Source organism: Anolis carolinensis, unplaced genomic scaffold, assembly GCF_035594765.1.
Source record: "Anolis carolinensis isolate JA03-04 unplaced genomic scaffold, rAnoCar3.1.pri scaffold_29, whole genome shotgun sequence".
Taxonomy (NCBI): Eukaryota; Metazoa; Chordata; class Lepidosauria; order Squamata; family Dactyloidae; genus Anolis; species Anolis carolinensis.
In genome coordinates, this window is record NW_026943838.1 from 525,326 (window position 1) to 541,800 (window position 16,475).

A 16,475-nucleotide genomic window follows, 5' to 3' on the forward strand; every position below is an offset into this window, starting at 1 on the left:
ATGGCGAGACTTGGCAGAAGAGAAATGGCAATCGTCGGAAAAGCAGGCAAGGGTCACAGATTTTAAAAAATCTTCACAAGACTGAACTTTTTAGAAATTTAACTTCCGACAGTGTTGTTTTATGCAATTCTATATTTATAGTCAATTTTTTAGTAGTAAATATTTTTTGTAGTCAATGCTTTCAATACATTGCTATGTTTTGGTGCTAAATTTGTAAACACAGTGATTTCTCCATAATGTTACCATGTATTGAACTGCTTTTCCTGTCAATTTGTTGTAAAACATGATCTTTGGTGCTTAATTTCTAAAATCATAATATAATTTGACCTTTAATAGGCTTTTCCTTAATCCCTCCTTATTATCCAACATTTTCACTTATCCAGTGTTCTCCTGGTCAGTTTATGTTGGATAAGCGAGACTCTGCTGTTCTCTGAAATTAGGTATGGGATGTTCTACGTTGGAGCGGAAAAATCCAACCTTAAGGGAGCATGGGAAAAGAACTGGGATTGGGGGAGAGAAATAAAAAGGAGAGAAGGATGGTGAAATGGGTGGTAGTTGGTAAAGTCTAAAGCTAGAGAAAAAGGCAAGCATTTGGATGTGAAGGGAAAAGGCATCCATTCCCCAGAGAGAAGGAGACGGAATAAAAAACCGGGCTGGGCTGAGCAACAGGGAGCCTCAGGAGCGTATGTTACTCATCTCTCTCTTAGAGGCTCCAGGCAGACAACCAGGGTCCATCTTCACTGAACAAGGGGAGGGGAAAGGACAACATGCATATCTTTGTTTCTTCTAGGTCTATGTTGTTTTAAGGATCATTTCAGTCCACTTCTTATCCCACTTCCTTATCACTCACACTGAGGAATGATTGTTTCTGTTCTTCTTCACAGTAGATAACGGGGAGAAGAGCCATGTATGCACCAAGTACAGGAAGCATTTGGGACACAACGGGTGCCTTCATCGACACCAGCAAGCCCACAGAGAAGATGGAGGTTCTGCCAGAGAAAGGCCCAACAAATGCATTGTATGTGGGCAATGTTTTACCCAAAATGTGGCACTTGTCCTTCACAAGACACTTGATGTTGGGAAAAGCCATCTTAAAGGGAAAGTATCTGCAAAATGTGTGGTGAAACACAAGAAATTTCACACAGGTCAGGAACAATACAGATGCCAAGAGTGTGGGAAATGTTTTGCTTCCAGTTCAGCCTTGGTGAGGCTCAAAAGACTCGACACAGGAGAGAAGCCACACCAATGCCAGGAGTGTGGGAAATGTTTTGCTGAAAGTTCAGCCTTGGTGAGCCACAAAAGAGTCCACACCAGGGAGAAGCCATACAAATGTGAGGAGTGTGGGAAATGTTCTGCTTCCCATTCAGACTTGTTGAAGCACAAAAGACTCGACACAGGAGAGAAGCCATACCAGTGCCAGGAGTGTGGGAAATGTTTTACTTGCAGTTCAACCTTGGTGAGCCACAAAAGACTCCACACAGGAGAGAAGCCACACCAATGCCAGGAGTGTGGGAAATGTTTTGCTGAAAGTTCAGCCTTGGTGAGGCACAAAAGACTCCACACAGGAGAGAAGCCATACAAATGCCAGGAGTGTGGGAAATGTTTTGCTGAAAGTTCAGCCTTGGTGAGGCACAAAAGAGTCCACACAGGAGAGAAGCCATACCAATGCCAGGAGTGTGGGACATGTTTTACTTGCAGTTCAACCTTGGTGAGCCACAAAAGACTCCACACAGGAGAGAAGCCATACCAATGCCAGGAGTGTGGGAAATGTTTTGCTTACAGTTCAGACTTGGTGAGGCACAAAAGACTCCACACAGGAGAGAAGCCATACCTATGCCAGGAGTGTGGGAAATGTTTTCCTGTCAGTTCACACTTGGCGAGGCACAAAAGAAGCCACACAGGAGAGAAGCCATATAAATGCCATGAATGTGGAAAATGTTTTACTCAGAGTTCAGCCCTTAACCAGCACCAGAGAACACATACCGGCTAAAAAACAGCCATTGTGTGTAAATGTCTGATTTCAAACTTTGAGAAGTTCTGCGTCAGATTTGGTGGAGTCCCCGTTCTTGTCATTTGAACCTGTAAGTTGGAGGTCTGTTCTCTGGAGCAGCAGAAAGCAAGCTCTGTGTGACAATCCCTCAGAGCAGTGGTTCTCAACCTGTGGGTCCACAGATGTTTTGGCCTTCAACTCCCCTAAATCCTAACAGCTGGTAAACTGGCTGGGATTTCTGGGAGTTGTAGGCCAAAACACCCGGGGACCCACAGGTTGAGGACCACTTCTTCAGTGTCAGTTCCTGGAAGGTGTAGGAGACAAAGATAGGCTCACACAGCTTGTAGCTATGGAAAACTTTATTGAATCCGCCTTGCCAAAATGGCCGCAAAGCTTCTACTGCCCGTCTTCCGCTCTTTCCCCTCAGTATATTGGGTGGTTGCTTCCCTCCTCCCTTCACGTCTCTTCTTCTCCATTCACACCTCCCTTTCCTTTTGTCCTTTCCCACGTTTGAAGACCAGACCCCGTCATAAACCAGCCTTCCCAGCCAATGGTCTTCTTTATCCGATTTGTTGTAGTCAGGTGTGAAAAGAACAGCTTGGAGAATGCTGATCTTTTTGCATCCTGACATTCAGAGAGTTAAATATGATTGTCTTGTCACCTCGTCTGAAAAGAAATAAACCATATGTGATTCCATCACTTGTTCCTCTGGTCTTAGTTTCCAGCTCCATTTCCACCTTGGTTTAAATGTCCAGTTTGTGAACGTTGTGCCCCTACAGACACATCCTCTGTTTTCCTCTTTAGTCAGGACTGGTCAGCTTGAATATTGTAAATAGCCGTTATGGGAGGGATCCAGAGTTAGCCCCTTCCCTTTCAGACAGTGGCTCTCAACCAGCGGTCCACGGACTACCAGTGGTTCGCAAGAACTAAAATACGGTCTGCCTTCTAACCTTCCCTTCCTTTGCTTTCTTTTTTCTTGCCCTTCCTTCCCCTTTCTTCCTTCTTTCCTTCTATCCTTGTCTTCTTGTCCCTTCCTTTGCCTTCTTTTCTCTTCCCCTTCCTTCCCTTCCCCTCCTTTGCCTTCTTTTCTCTTGTCCTTCCTTCCTTTTTCTCTTCTCTTCCCATATTTTCCTTTGCCTTATTTTCTCTTCCTCTTCCTTCCTTCCCTTCTCTTCCTTTGTCTTCTTTTCTCTTGTCCTTCCTTCCTTTTTCTCTTCTCTTCCCATCTTTTCCTTTGCCTTATTTTCTCTTCCCCTTCCTTCCTTCCCTTCCTTTGTCTTCTTTTCTCTTGTCCTTCCTTCCTTTTTCTCTTCTCTTCCCATATTTTCCTTTGCCTTATTTTCTCTTCCCCTTCCTTCCATCCCTTCCTTTGTCTTCTTTTCTCTTGCCCTTCCTTCCTTTTTCTCTTCTCTTCCCATATTTTCCTTTGCCTTATTTTCTCTTCCTCTTCCTTCCTTCCCTTCCCTTGTCTTCTTTTCTCTTGTCCTTCCTTCCTTTTTCTCTTCTCTTCCCATATTTTCCTTTGCCATATTTTCTCTTCCCCTTCCTTCCTTCTCTTCCTTTGTCTTCTTTTCTCTTGCCCTTCCTTCCTTTGTCTCTTCTCTTCCCATCCTTTCCACTACCGAGAAGGAAGGCCCTGTCTCTCATCCCTGCCAATCATGCCAGCGAAGAGGGCGGGATTGAGAGCAGGGCCTCTCCAGACGGTCTTAGACTCCGAGATGGTTCATAAGGGGAGAGACGTTTGGACAGGTAACCCATCCAACACAGGCTGTGACCCTGTGCCCTGTTTGGCCTTGCGACTGACAAGGAAGACCTCTGCGTACAGATGACATTGAACTCCAAAACTTCAGATGATCTCTCCCAACGGCTTCATGTAGATGTTACACAGCGTGGGAGACAGTATTGAACCCTGCGGGGATTCTGGCAAGGGATTCTGCTTTTCCTGCCTGGCAGAAGGGGGTTGGACTAGATGGCCCTCGTGGTCTCTTCCAAATATACTATTCTGTGAATCTCTGATTTGGGTAAGAAGGCAAGTGCGGGTTCCTCTCTCTGGATGACCCCAAAAAGGGGCTGGAGAGCGACCTGCGGAGGATGCTCTGGCTGGTGACGCTGCTTGGAGAGAATGGGGCTGGACTCCACGACCCACGGGATCAGTGGTTTCATGGCGAAAGAACACACATCTCCTCCTCCTCCTCCCAGTCAGTTTGGGTTGTGTGCTGAGGGGCTAATCATCTTCAGACCACGCAGGAATAAACCACCAAAGCACCCCCAACAGATGGGCATACCATCTCAGCTTAAAAACCTCCAAAGGAGACTCTTATGGACTCCCGATAGGAGCAGACTCCACTACTGAACAGCTCTTACCTTCAGGAAATGCTTTCTGTTGTGTAGGTGAGGCCTGCACAACTAGTCAGTGTTAATGAGTGATGGAAGGAAAGGAGAAGCAGAGGAAAACACACACACAAGACCCCTGCTAGACAGGCAGGTGAATTCAGTCCTCTCACGGCCTCCTCCAGCTATACAATGGGACAGACTGTCTCATAGGCAAGGAGTGGATTCCAACCCCCAAAACACTGCAGAGTCCTGGTCACAGTTTCACAGCCTCTGGCCTTGTAAAGTAGTTCGTCTCTTTGAATAAACACTCGAGTTCTGACTTTCATCCAAAGTCCTTGGAGGTTTTATTCTTGATTTATTCACTACTTATAACTATTTACAGGTCTTCTCTTAATATACAAAGATACACAATAAGAACGAGTAAGGGCTGTTGGAGAGTGGCCTAGGCTGCCTCAGAGTGTGGTGGAGTGTCCTTCTCTGGAGGCTTCTCTGCAGAGGCTATCTATCGGGAGTGCTTTGATTGTGCCTTCCTGCATGGCAGGGGCAGGACGGGGTGGCCCTTGGGGGTCTCTTCCGGCTCTAGGGTCCTAGGAGTCCATTCCAGGAGGAGGCAACACGGGGTCTCATGGACACGCCTTTCCTCTCCGTCCACCTCTCATCCTGACCACGGCCAACCCTTTTGGGATCCAACATTTCCTTCCTGCCGAGGAGAAGCCCTTCCTTCTTTCCTCCAAGTGAAACATACCCAGCTGTCTCTCTCCGCCCTTCTCTACATCCCGTCTCTGGAGATATTCTGACCTGTCAATATCCGTCTTGAATTGTGGGACCGAGACCTGGAGAAAGGGTCATTCCAGGTGAGTCTGACCAAAGCGGAAGAAAGGAGGCCGTGACTTCCTTGGATATAGACAGAATCCTCCTATCGGGACAGCCTGGAATCACATTGGCTTTTATAGCTGCTACATCATAATCTGTTTTTAAAAATAATTTATATTCAAATACAAGAAAGAAAAACAAATGCATATTTATACAAATTACAAATACATTTATTAATTTTTTAAAAAACAATTCGTACATCCTTTTACAGCAGCCACATAATATTCAGTACAATCTACAATACATTAACATTTGGCATCTACTGTTATTTTCACGCTTATACAGATTTCTTACCCTCACCACCGTGTTCCCTCCCCCAAGTCACTTTTTTTATTTATCATCTGTCCAAAATTCCTTTTCATTCCCTCTTGAGGAGGTAATTCTGTCTTTCTTTTTGAATCCTCTTCCAATACATTTTCTCCAGACATCATCACAACCACTTTGTTTCTAAATCCCTCTCCACGTCAACCTATCATTTCTTCCCAGTTTCCATACTTCCTTATACCATTCTTCTATCTCTATATTTATTTCCCTTTTCCAATTCCTTGCTATAAGCAGTCTTGCAATTGTTAATGCGTTTGTTATCGCATCTTTGTCCTCTTTTTCCAACTGTTTATTATTATATAATGAGAATAAAGCCATGCTAAGACTGCTTTCTATTTGAATGTTCATTGTGTCTTCTATCTCTCTTAATACCTTTCCCCAGAAATTATTTCTATATTGACACAGCCACCACATATGTATGTATGTTCCCGATTTTTGGCATCCTCTCCAGCAATTGTTTGAGTTTTTATTTATATTTCCTATTCTTATGGGTGTGAGGTACCATTTCCATATCAACTAAATAATAATTTTCTTTAACACATATGGATATATTTTTCAAGTGTCTTTGTCCCCATAATTGTAACCCCTCTGTTTCATTGATTTTCATTCCTATATCTTCTTTCCAAATCTTCTTGAAGGTGTTATTCTTTACTTTTCCTTTGTTTTTTTCAATTAATATTTTAGAAATTTTACTGGATATTCCTTTCAAATTTTTATCTTCCTAATCTTTTCTTTCTTCATTCCAACCTTTGGCCAATCCCCTATTTTATCTAAGTTTTTCCCCTTAATTTTTTTATCCATCATATATATTTTTTATTTTTTGGAAATGTCTTTTCCATTATAATTGGGGTTATTATTGAGCCATCTGTTATTAACTTTCTCCTGTATTTGTTCCATATTTCTAATGCATTACTCAACATTGGGTTCCCAGTTTACCTTATTTTTTTTTTCATAAACTATTTTAAAACATATTACGAATTTCTTCCTCCACTTTTCCTGAATCCATTATTAACTATTCTACATCCTCCTTTTCATCATTCCTTGTATAACCAATCTCAGTCTGTTTGCCTTATAATATTTTTTGATATGAGGAAGCGCTAATCCTTCTTCTTTTTGAGATCTGTTCTGTAACTTGTTTTGTCAATTTCTTTGACTGCCATTACAGTATTTATCATTTGTCCAAATGAGTCTCCTTTGGGGTGGAGAAAGGTGGGGTAGAAATGTTGCAAAGAAATAATGTATTCAACTCTTCTTCTGTAATCTGAAATTGCATTATAAATATAAGATATATGTAAGTATAAAGTTTATCCTCAGAAGCATTTTCATTTTTAGTATTGCTGTCTTTCCAAACCAAGATAGATGTGTATTAATTTTTTCGAACTATTTTCCTCAATGCTATTTTCCTCATTTACCTCTTCTATTTCTTTTAAGTCCTTTGTTATACTTACACCCAGGTATTTTAATTTGTTCTTGATTCTAATTCCCGTATAGCTCTGTTCTATAAAGTCTTTTTCTTCTTTCTTTGTATAATATAAACCCACTGTTTTCCCAAATATCTTTCAATGATCCTTTCTCCTATCCATTTGACCTACCCATATATTTAATCAATAACAATGTGTCATCAGCAAATAAGCTCACCTTCTGCTTTTCCTTTATTCCTACACCTTCTACATTCTTACCTTTTTGGATGGCGTTTGCACATAATTCTATCACCATAGCAAATAAAATGGTTCTAATCATCCTTTTATTCTACTTCCCATTCCAAATTAATTCATAATCTCACTTATTATCTGCCATGCTACACAATCAAAGCATTAAATATATCTAATGCTAGTATCCCCACTTTTAACTTCCTCTCTTGAGACACACATATTTTGTTTAATACTCTTCCTATCAAACGTGACATTTGTCTTCCTTTTACAAACCCAGATTGATATTTTCATATATACTTGTACATGCATTTATTCATTCTTCTCTCAGCCTACTCTTCTGCAGGCTAAACATGCCCAGCTCTTTAAGCCGCTCCCCATAGGGCTTGTTCTCCAGACCCTTGATCATTTTAGTCACCCTCCTCTGGACACCTTCCAGCTTTTCAACGTCTCCTTTCAATTGCAGTGCCCAGAATTAGACACAGTGTGATTCCAGGTAAAGTGGTCTGACCAAGGCAGAATAGAGGGGTGCCATGACTTCCCTGGATCTAGACACTCTGCCCCTATTTATGCAGGCCAAAATCCCATAAGGAGGAGGGAGCAAGCTTGTTGTCTGCTGCTCTGCAAACTAGGATGCAGAATAATGGCTTCAAACTACAGGAAAGGGGATTCCACCTGAACATAAGGAAGAAGTTCCTCATTGTGAGAGCAGTTCAGCTGTGGAACCTTCTTTGGAGGCTTTTAAGCAGAGGCTGGATGGCCATCTGTCCGGGGTGCTTTGAATGGAATTTCCTGCTTCTTGGCAGGGGGTTGGACTAGATGTCCCATGAGGTCTCTTCCAACTCTATGGTTATATGATTTTGTGATTTCTTCCCCTTCCACTTCCTGTTCATGTCTCTTTTGAGTCATAGTCGTTAGAAGTTCTTTGGACAACCATTCTGGCTTCTTTGCACTTGTCCTATTTATGTGGCTTCTCTCCTGTGTGAATCTTTTGATGGGTACGAAGATTCGAACTGTTACTGAAGTTCTTTCCACATTCCATGCATTTATGTGGCTTCTCCCCTGTGTGACTCTTTTGATGGATACGCAGATGTCCACTCTGACTGAAGCTGTTTCCACATTGCATGCATGTATGTGGCTTCTCCCCTGTGTGAGTCCTTTGATGGGTGCGTAGATCTCCACTCTGACTGAAGCTCTTTCCACATTCCACGCATTTATGTGGCTTCTCCCCTGTGTGGATCCTTTGATGGGTGCGTAGATCTCCACTCTGAATGAAGCTCTTTCCACATTCCACGCATTTATGTGGCTTCTCCCCTGTGTGGATCCTTTGATGGGTGCGTAGATCTCCACTCTGACTGAAGCTCTTTCCACATTCCATGCATTTATGTGGCTTCTCTCCTGTGTGTATCCTTTGATGGATACGCAGATGTCCACTCTTACTGAATCTCTTTCCACATTCCATGCATGTATGTGGCTTCTCCCCTGTGTGAGTCCTTTGATGGGTGCGTAGATTTCCACTCTCACTGAAGCTCTTTCCACATTCCATGCATGTATGTGGCCTCTCTCCTGTGTGCATCCTTTGATGGATACGCAGATGTCCACTCTCACTGAATCTCTTTCCACATTCCCTGCATGTATGTGGCTTCTCTCCTGTGTGCGTCCTTTGATGGGAACGTAGATAGTCACTCCGACTGAAGCTCTTTCCACATTCCATGCATTTATATGGCTTCTCCCCTGTGTGAGTCCTTTGATGGGTGCGTAGATTTCCACTCTTACTGAAGCTCTTTCCACATTCCATGCATGTATGTGGTTTCTCCCCTGTGTGGATCCTTTGATGGATACGCAGATGTCCACTCTGACTGAAGCTCTTTCCACATTCCACACATTTATATGGCTTCTCTCCTGTGTGAGTTCGTTGATGTTTAGCAAGAGAACTTCTCTCAATGAAACATTTCCCACAGTCCTTACAATTATGTCGCTTCTCCCCTGTGTGTGATTTTGACAATGAATTTTCCATTTTTTAACATTTATTATTCTAATATTATGCCTGAAGTTCACAGATATGGACTCCTGAATAGGACATTTCCTCTTCCCAGTCTCTGTATTGCTGTAGCCTTATTTTCTCTTTACCAACCCCTCTTTTTACAGCAGAATCCTTCCTTTCCTTACATTCAAAGGTATGTAGCTTGAAATATAATTTCTCCAATTCATTTCTTGTTCTTGTTAATCCTGCGTACTTTCATTTCAGACGTAAGACAAAGGGCAATGTTTTCTTCATAAGGTTCGTTTAGAGGTTACCTGCGAGATGAATAAGAAGAAAATCTTATCAGGAGCAGAGTACAGAAAGATCTCATTGAACATGAAGAACAATAGCCTAGTGCTGTAGCAATCACAGGGGAAGAGGGGAGAAAGACTGGCCCAACTGGTAAGAGCCCGTTGCCTGCTGAGAAGCACTTTAACACTTGCCCAACAAAGAACAATCCCTGCAAAGGGGATAGCGGCCTAAGATCCTGTGTCTAATCCAACCTTGGTAAAGGAAGGCCTCTAATAATATGGTCAACACGGAAAGGGGCTAACGATGCAAAGCATTTCCTACCTAGATCCCGCTTCTTCACATCTCCACTCAAAACCTGAGTGGCCATCTGTATGGACAGACTATCCCAAGTGATCAGTCTTGGGAGAAAAATACTTCCTCCAACTTGGGGGAGAGATATTTTCCTGATCCTCTCTTTCCCTGCAGCGTGATCCCTGCCCCACGTTTCTAAAGCAAGGCGCCTGGAGACACTGAGAGCACATTAGGCCACAAAGTTCCTTGACATACTGCATTCTTACAAAACCTATACCACAAAGGTATGTAACTTCAGGCAGAACCAAGGCAAAGAGAAAAACCAAGGAAAATGCAAACTTCTACACTGATGCCACAAAAACAGAGATAGCGATGCAGAAGCACAGGGTGGAAGGCACTCAGCCTAGCAGCAGTACATGAGAGAAGGCGGTATAGAGGAGACAGATGGACAGACCCCCAGGGTGAGTGGGAATCCTGCTGCCCTCCAGATCCTTCTGCACTCCAACAGCACCCTTGGGTGGGAGACATGATTCCTGCCCAGTTCTGCTCAGTTCAGTCCATTTTAGAAAGGACATTGGCAAACTGCAGCGGATTCATAGAAAGGCAACAAGGACAGGAAGACATTACATTGTAAATGAAGGAAAAATAAAGGCAAAAGTTTGCTTTTGCACAGGAGACAATGTTGTGGCTCGAACTAAAATTATGTGCTAAAGATGATGCTTCTGACCGTCATCTGGGTAGTACCAGGTATAGCTTGTGCCACCAGATGACTGCAACTAGGCCGACCACCTGCTCCCTCGATCCGTGTCCCTCCTGGCTAGTAAGATCTTGCCTGGAGGGATTACGTGAACCTCTGTTGAATATAATAAATAGCTCCCTTGAGCAAGGAGTTTTTCCAGAGGGTTCAAAAGAGGCGATGGTATCTCCGCTGCTGAAGAAACCAGACTTGGATCGTTCGGTTCCCCCTAGCTACCGCCCAGTCTCGAATCTTCCGTTTCTGGGCAAGGTGGTTGAGAGGGCAGCAGCGGAACAGTTGCAGCAGTTCCTCAATCGCACAGCCGGACTTGATCCCTTCCAGTCCGGCTTCCGTAGGGGGCACGGGACGGAGACTGTGCTAGTTGCCATCACAGATCAGCTTCGCTGCCAAAGGGATCAAGGCGGATCAGCGCTGCTTGTGTTATTGGATCTCACAGCAGCATTTGATACAGTCGATCACAATCTATTGCCCCACCACCTGGTTTCCGAGAGGTCTCCGCTAACTTGTGGGGTCCCACAGGGGGCTATTCTCTCTCCTCTATTATTTAACATCTATATGCGACCGCTTGCCCGACTGGTGCGGAGCTTTGGGCTCGAGTGCCACCAGTACGCTGATGACACACATTCTGAAGATGGAGGGCCGGCCGGATTCCGTACCCGATAGTTTCCATCAGTGCCTTGAGGCCGTTTCTGGATGGTTGCGTGCCAGCAGGTTGAGGGTGAATCCAGCGAAGACAGAGATCCTTTGGCTGGGCCGTCCGGGTGGGGGGGAGATGCAGCTGCCTACCCTGGATGGCGAGACACTACGTCCGTCATCTTCTGTAAAAAGTCTTTGTGTCTTATTGGACCCTCTGCTCACAATGGAGGCGCAGGTCTCTGCTGTGAGCAGATCTGCGTTTTTCCATCTACGTCAGGCTAGGCGACTGGCTCCCTACCTTTCTAGGAACGACCTGGCGACGGTGATCCAGGCGACGGTCATCTTGAGGCTCGGCTACTGTAAAGCCCTCTACATTGGCCTTCCTCTGTCAGTGATCCGGAAACTGAAGCTGGTGCAAAACGCGGCGGCTCGTCTTCTTGCCGGGGTGCCGGCGAGGTGGCATATCACCCCAATTCTACAACAGCTGCACTGGCTACCAATTGAGTACCGGATTACTTTCAAGATACTGGTACTAACCTTTAAGGCCTTACATGGTTTGGGGCCGGCGTACCTGAGGGCCCGCTTATCCCCCTACCAACCCCAGAGATTACTTCGGTCCGAAGACCAAATTTCTTAACAACTACCGGCCAATTTCGAACCTTCCCTTTTTGGGCAAGGTTCTGGAGCAGGTGGTCGCCTCGCAGCTCCAGGGGTTCCTGACAGAGATCAATTATCTGGATCCATTACAGTCTGGGTTCAGACCCAGTCATGGTACGGAGACGGCTTTGGTCGCCTTGGTGGATGACCTCCGCAGAGAACTTGACAGGTGGAGTGTGACCCTGCTGGTTCTCTTGGACATCTCAGCGGCTTTCGATACCATCGACCATGGTATCCTTCTGGGACGGCTCTCCGGAATGGGTATTGGGGGCGTTGCTTTGCAATGGCTCCGCTCCTTCCTGGAGGGCCGTTCCCAGTTGGTGAAGCTGGGAGACTCCTGCTCGGACCCCTGGCCTTTGACCTGTGGGGTCCCGCAAGGTTCTATTCTGTCTCCCATACTTTTTTAACATCTACATGAAACCGCTGGGAGAGGTCATCCAGAGTTTTGGAGTTGGGTGCCATCCCTATACAGATGACACTCAACTCTACTATTCCTTTCCACCAAAATCCAAGGAAGCCCCTCAGATCCTTGACTGATGCCTGGCGGCTGTGATGGACTGGATGAGGGTGAATAAGCTGAAACTTAATCCTGACAAGACAGAGGTCCTCCAGGTCAATCGTGCGGCCATCGTGGCATAGGGTGCGACCTGCGCTCGACGGGGTCGCACTCCCCCTTAAGACGCAGGTCCGCAGCTTGGCGGTCCTCCTGGACTCAGCGCTGACACTTGATGCTCAGGTGTCAGCGGTGGCCGGAGGGCCTTCGCACAGTTAAAGCTTGTGCGCCAGCTGCGACCGTACCTCGTGAAGTCTGACTTGGCCATGGTGGTCCACGCCTTAGTCACCTCCAGGTTGGATTACTGCAATGCACTCTACGTGGGGCTGCCCTTGAAGACGGTTCGGAAACTTCAGTTGATTCAGAGATAAGCAGCCAGATTAATCACAGGAGCTAGTTACAGAGAACGGTCAACTAAGGTCATCCGGGGAGGCGCTCCTCTCGCTCCTGCCTTTGTCTCAAATGCGGCTGGTGGGGACGAGGGAGAGAGAGGGCCTTCTTGGCAGTGGCTCTGGAACTCTCTCCCTAAGGAAATCAGGTTAGCTCCTTCCCTGCCCATTTTCCGCCGGGAATTGAAAACATGGTTGTTCCGGAGCGCATTTGAATAAATACGCCCAATAGAGCTGTTATTAGAATACTTCTTTATGTTTTAAAAGCGTATGGCACTTTATCGCAGTTACTTATTTCCATGATACACCATTTTATGAAACCTGTCCCCACTGGTTTGCTTTTAATTACTCTGATTTTATCTGCTTGGATTTTAATGTATTGTCCATATTTTATTTTGTGTATCGTTGGAATGTTTTAAGTTTCTGTCAAATATGTTGTGTTGTTGTTTCGGGCTTGTTCCTGTTGTGAGCCACCCCGAGTCCCTTCGGGGAGATGGGGCGGGATATAAAAATAAAGTTGTTTATTATTATTATTATAGCTGGAACAAGAGAAGCCTCCAATTAAGTTGGGAGATACCACAGAAGAGATCTGGGGCCAGAAGAAGAGGCCAAACCAAATCTCTTCAAAAAGAGTTGGAGTATACAAGGAGCACAGGTTGTTCAGACCTCTGAAGCAAATGCTGAATGGCGCACAGGAAACAAAGGCCAAGAAAGAGACCACAATGCCTTTAAACAAGAATGAGCGAGATTATATTCTTGAATGGTGAAAACAGGACGTAGTGAAAGCAGATATTAAAGAAAGGAGAAGTCCAAAAAACGATGAGTAGTTGGAACTAAAAACGCTGATCGGAAGATAAAAAAAGACAAAATGGGCTGAACAAGAGATCAAGAAGAATGAGATTTTAAAATGTGGTGCTTTACCAGATGATTGTTTTATATCTGTTTTAAATAGTATGGACAAACCCCTCATGTAAGAGACATTAGTTCATAGAAAGGCTGTGTAGCGGGAAAGGGGGGTGAAGGATAACGGTATCTATTAATTCGTGTACGTATAACACTAACTTACTAACAAACAGATTTGACTAATAATCTTCTAAAATTCATTTGGTAATAAATACAACGAAACCACAGTTTTCTTTAAAAAGGAGCAAGTTGCCAGGAACAATCAAGAAGAACTTAAGAAATGCCATTTCCTAATGGATTCCATCACAAAAACATGGGAAAAGTTTCTCAAACCCAAAAACTTGGTTTCTGCGGGAGGGACATCCTGCTGTAGCACATTTTGCTCTGGTTTTTCAATAAATTCCTCATCACCAGGTCTCAACCAATTCAATTCTCACTCCTTTGTGGCAGCCACAAAACCAAGTTTTCGGAGTAGAGCAACTCCTTTCCAAGTAAGGAATGCACAATAAAACAGGAAACAATACTTTCAAACCAGGAGCAGAACATTTTTCAAATTTTGTTATATTGTCATTTACCTTGTGTCACTTGTTACATCGTGTCATCTTTTAACTTGTTAATTGGAATTGGAATGTGTTCAGTCTATTTCAATTTTAAATAGCCACAGCTCACCTGCCCACCAAGCAGGTCGAAAGCAGAAATGTGAGTAGATAAATAGGTACTGCTTTCAGTGGGGAGATAATAAAGATGCCCTTAAGGACACTGATCGGGAAGAAGCTCCTCAACATGGAAGATGAAGTGACAGCCCCCCCCCTCCCCCCATGTCCAGTGTTGAGCACAGCCTCCAAGATGCCGAAAATAAGATGGGAAAAGTTGTTTTTACCTGTGTCTGCGTTGTCTGTCCTTGTTAATTGTAGAATCAGGCACTGAATGTTTGCCGTATGCGTGTTCTGTAAGCCGCTCTGAGTCCCCTTCGGGGCGAGAAGGGCGGGGTATAAATACTGAAAAGAAAAGACAAGCAATTGAACCAAGATCACATACAAGATGATGATTGAAGAAGAAAGACAGGACTACTAGATTTAAAAATAATGGACAATAATATAGAAGACAGATCAACTTTTGGGGGGATTCTTTTTAGTAGTTTAAGCAATGGATGTCAAGATAAGAGAGATTAAAAACTGGGAGTAATGCAGTAACACGTGGAGTATTTGAGAAAGTACGAAGCAGTGATCCAAGGCGGATTTATCCTTACGGAATCCAGTTTGCTCAGGGCTGATGGTTTTGTTCTGGTCCAGCCTGGTCTACAACTTTATTAATAGGAATTTTGCACAAAGCTTTCCAATTACCGATAGAAGGCTAATTGGCCAGTAATTGGAAGGATCGGGAGGGTCACCTTTTCTGTAGATTGGAACTATAATGGCAAATTGCCAGTGGTTTGGTAGGATGCCCGTGTTGTTAATGATGGTGAAGACTGCCACCAAGAAGAGGGTCCACCACTCAGGATCCGATGTCAGAATCTCTGGGATAATTAACTCCGATCCAAGTACTTTTCCATTTTTTAGACCAACGATCAGGTCTGCTCCTTCACTGTCACTTTGGCACAGGAGACAAGATGGAACTGCCTCCCTGGCTCTTCCCGTTGCTCTAAATTTACATCATTATCCAACATTCTGGATTATCCAACGCATTTTTGTCGTCAATGTTTTCAATACATCGTGATATTTTGGTGCTAAATTCGTAAATACAGTAATTACTACGTAGCATTACTGCGTATTGAACTACTTTTTCTGTCAAATTTGTTGTCTAACATGATGTTTTGGTGCTTCATTTGTAAAACCATAACCTCATTTGATGTTTAATAGGCTTTTCCTTAGTGCCTCCTTATTATCCAACATATTCGCTTATCCAACATTCTGCCGGCCCGTTTCTGTTGGATAAGTGAGACTCTGCTGTATATCCGTTTGAGGGAGAGACGTATTTACATCATTGAGGGCGGCTGACAACAAGGGCACCATCTGACGCCTTGAATGCCTATAAAAACAAAGCCACATTGAATGGAAGACTGAGGGTGAAGGTTGGGCTTGAACTGCTCTGTCCATTGGCCAAGAACCAAAACTGCTCGTGGTTGTTTGTTGGGATATTTATACCCCGCTTGATCTCCCCAAAAGGGACTCAAAGCAGCTTGGCATGAAAGCCTCAGGAGACCATTGAAAATGCGTAACAAGACAAACATGAAAACAGCCTTCTTCAGGGGCAGCCCCACCAAGAGCGCGTCACAGTCTTCTGGAGGGGGGGGGGGAGAGAGAGAGGACGCATGCGCAGAGGAGAGAGCAGGCCGCAGAGTCCCTGGACAGACAGACAGACAGACAGACAGACAGACAGGCCGCTCCCTCCCAAAGGCCGAGAAGAAGGAAGGGAGGGAGGAAGGAAGGAAGGAAGGAAGGAAGGAAGGAAGGAAGGAAGGAAGGAAGGAAGGAAGGAAGGAAGGAAGGCCTGAGGGCAGAGGGGGAGCCCCCCATCCCTCTCCCCACTCACCTCCTCCTCCTCTCTCTCTCTCTCTCCTTCCTTCTTTCCTTCCTTCCTTCTGACAGGAAAGAGCGCCGCCCGGCCCCTCCCCCCCGTCTTCCCGCCTCTCGCTGCACTTCCGCCCTCAAGAAACATGGCGGCCGCGGGCAGGAGACCCACAGAGGGGCGGGGCCCGAGACGGAGAGGCAGGCGGACAGACACGCCCCTTCTTTCATTTCCTCTCAACCCCCAGCGTCCGCCAATGAGAATCCGCCTTCCTCTCTGGCGTCATCGGTCTCCGGGCAGGAACGCCCCCGCCCCCCCTCCGCCCTTCTGCCGTTA

General features: G+C 45.0%; 2 protein-coding genes across 4 annotated transcripts in view; one reads left to right on the forward strand and one right to left on the reverse strand.

The window, feature by feature from the left end:
• On the forward strand, positions 1-2,686 carry LOC134294910 (gastrula zinc finger protein XlCGF17.1-like). Its single transcript, XM_062966750.1, has 2 exons — positions 1-46; positions 885-2,686. Exons 1-2 carry the CDS (start codon positions 1-3, stop codon positions 1,988-1,990), a joined length of 1,152 nt encoding a protein of 383 aa, XP_062822820.1. The 3' UTR covers positions 1,991-2,686.
• A 4,246-nt stretch (positions 2,687-6,932) lies between these two features.
• LOC100554203 (zinc finger protein 239) overlaps positions 6,933-16,475 on the reverse strand; it is a 96,857-nt gene continuing 87,314 nt past the window's right edge. Inside the window, exons 1-3 of one of the 3 annotated variants that reach the window (XM_062966762.1) lie at positions 16,164-16,217; positions 14,512-14,629; positions 6,933-9,468 (exon numbers count right to left, since the gene is read on the reverse strand). In XM_062966762.1, coding sequence (XP_062822832.1) covers positions 8,129-9,187 — 1,059 coding nt within the window. In that variant the 5' untranslated portion in view covers positions 9,188-9,468; positions 14,512-14,629; positions 16,164-16,217 and the 3' untranslated portion in view covers positions 6,933-8,128. Of the gene's footprint in view, positions 9,469-14,511; positions 14,630-16,163; positions 16,218-16,475 lie in introns of those variants that run through there. The other 2 variants (XM_062966763.1, XM_062966766.1) reach the window with 2 other exon arrangements.

What these genes read in the sequence shown, in the direction of transcription:
- LOC134294910 (XM_062966750.1), top strand. Translation starts at nt 1, where the DNA reads ATGGCGAGACTTGGCAGAAGAGAAATGGCAATCGTCGGAAAAGCAG. An exon ending in GGCAATCGTCGGAAAAGCAG is followed by an intron (nt 47 to 884) that starts GCAAGGGTCACA and finishes TCTTCTTCACAG; the next exon opens with TAGATAACGGGGAGAAGAGC.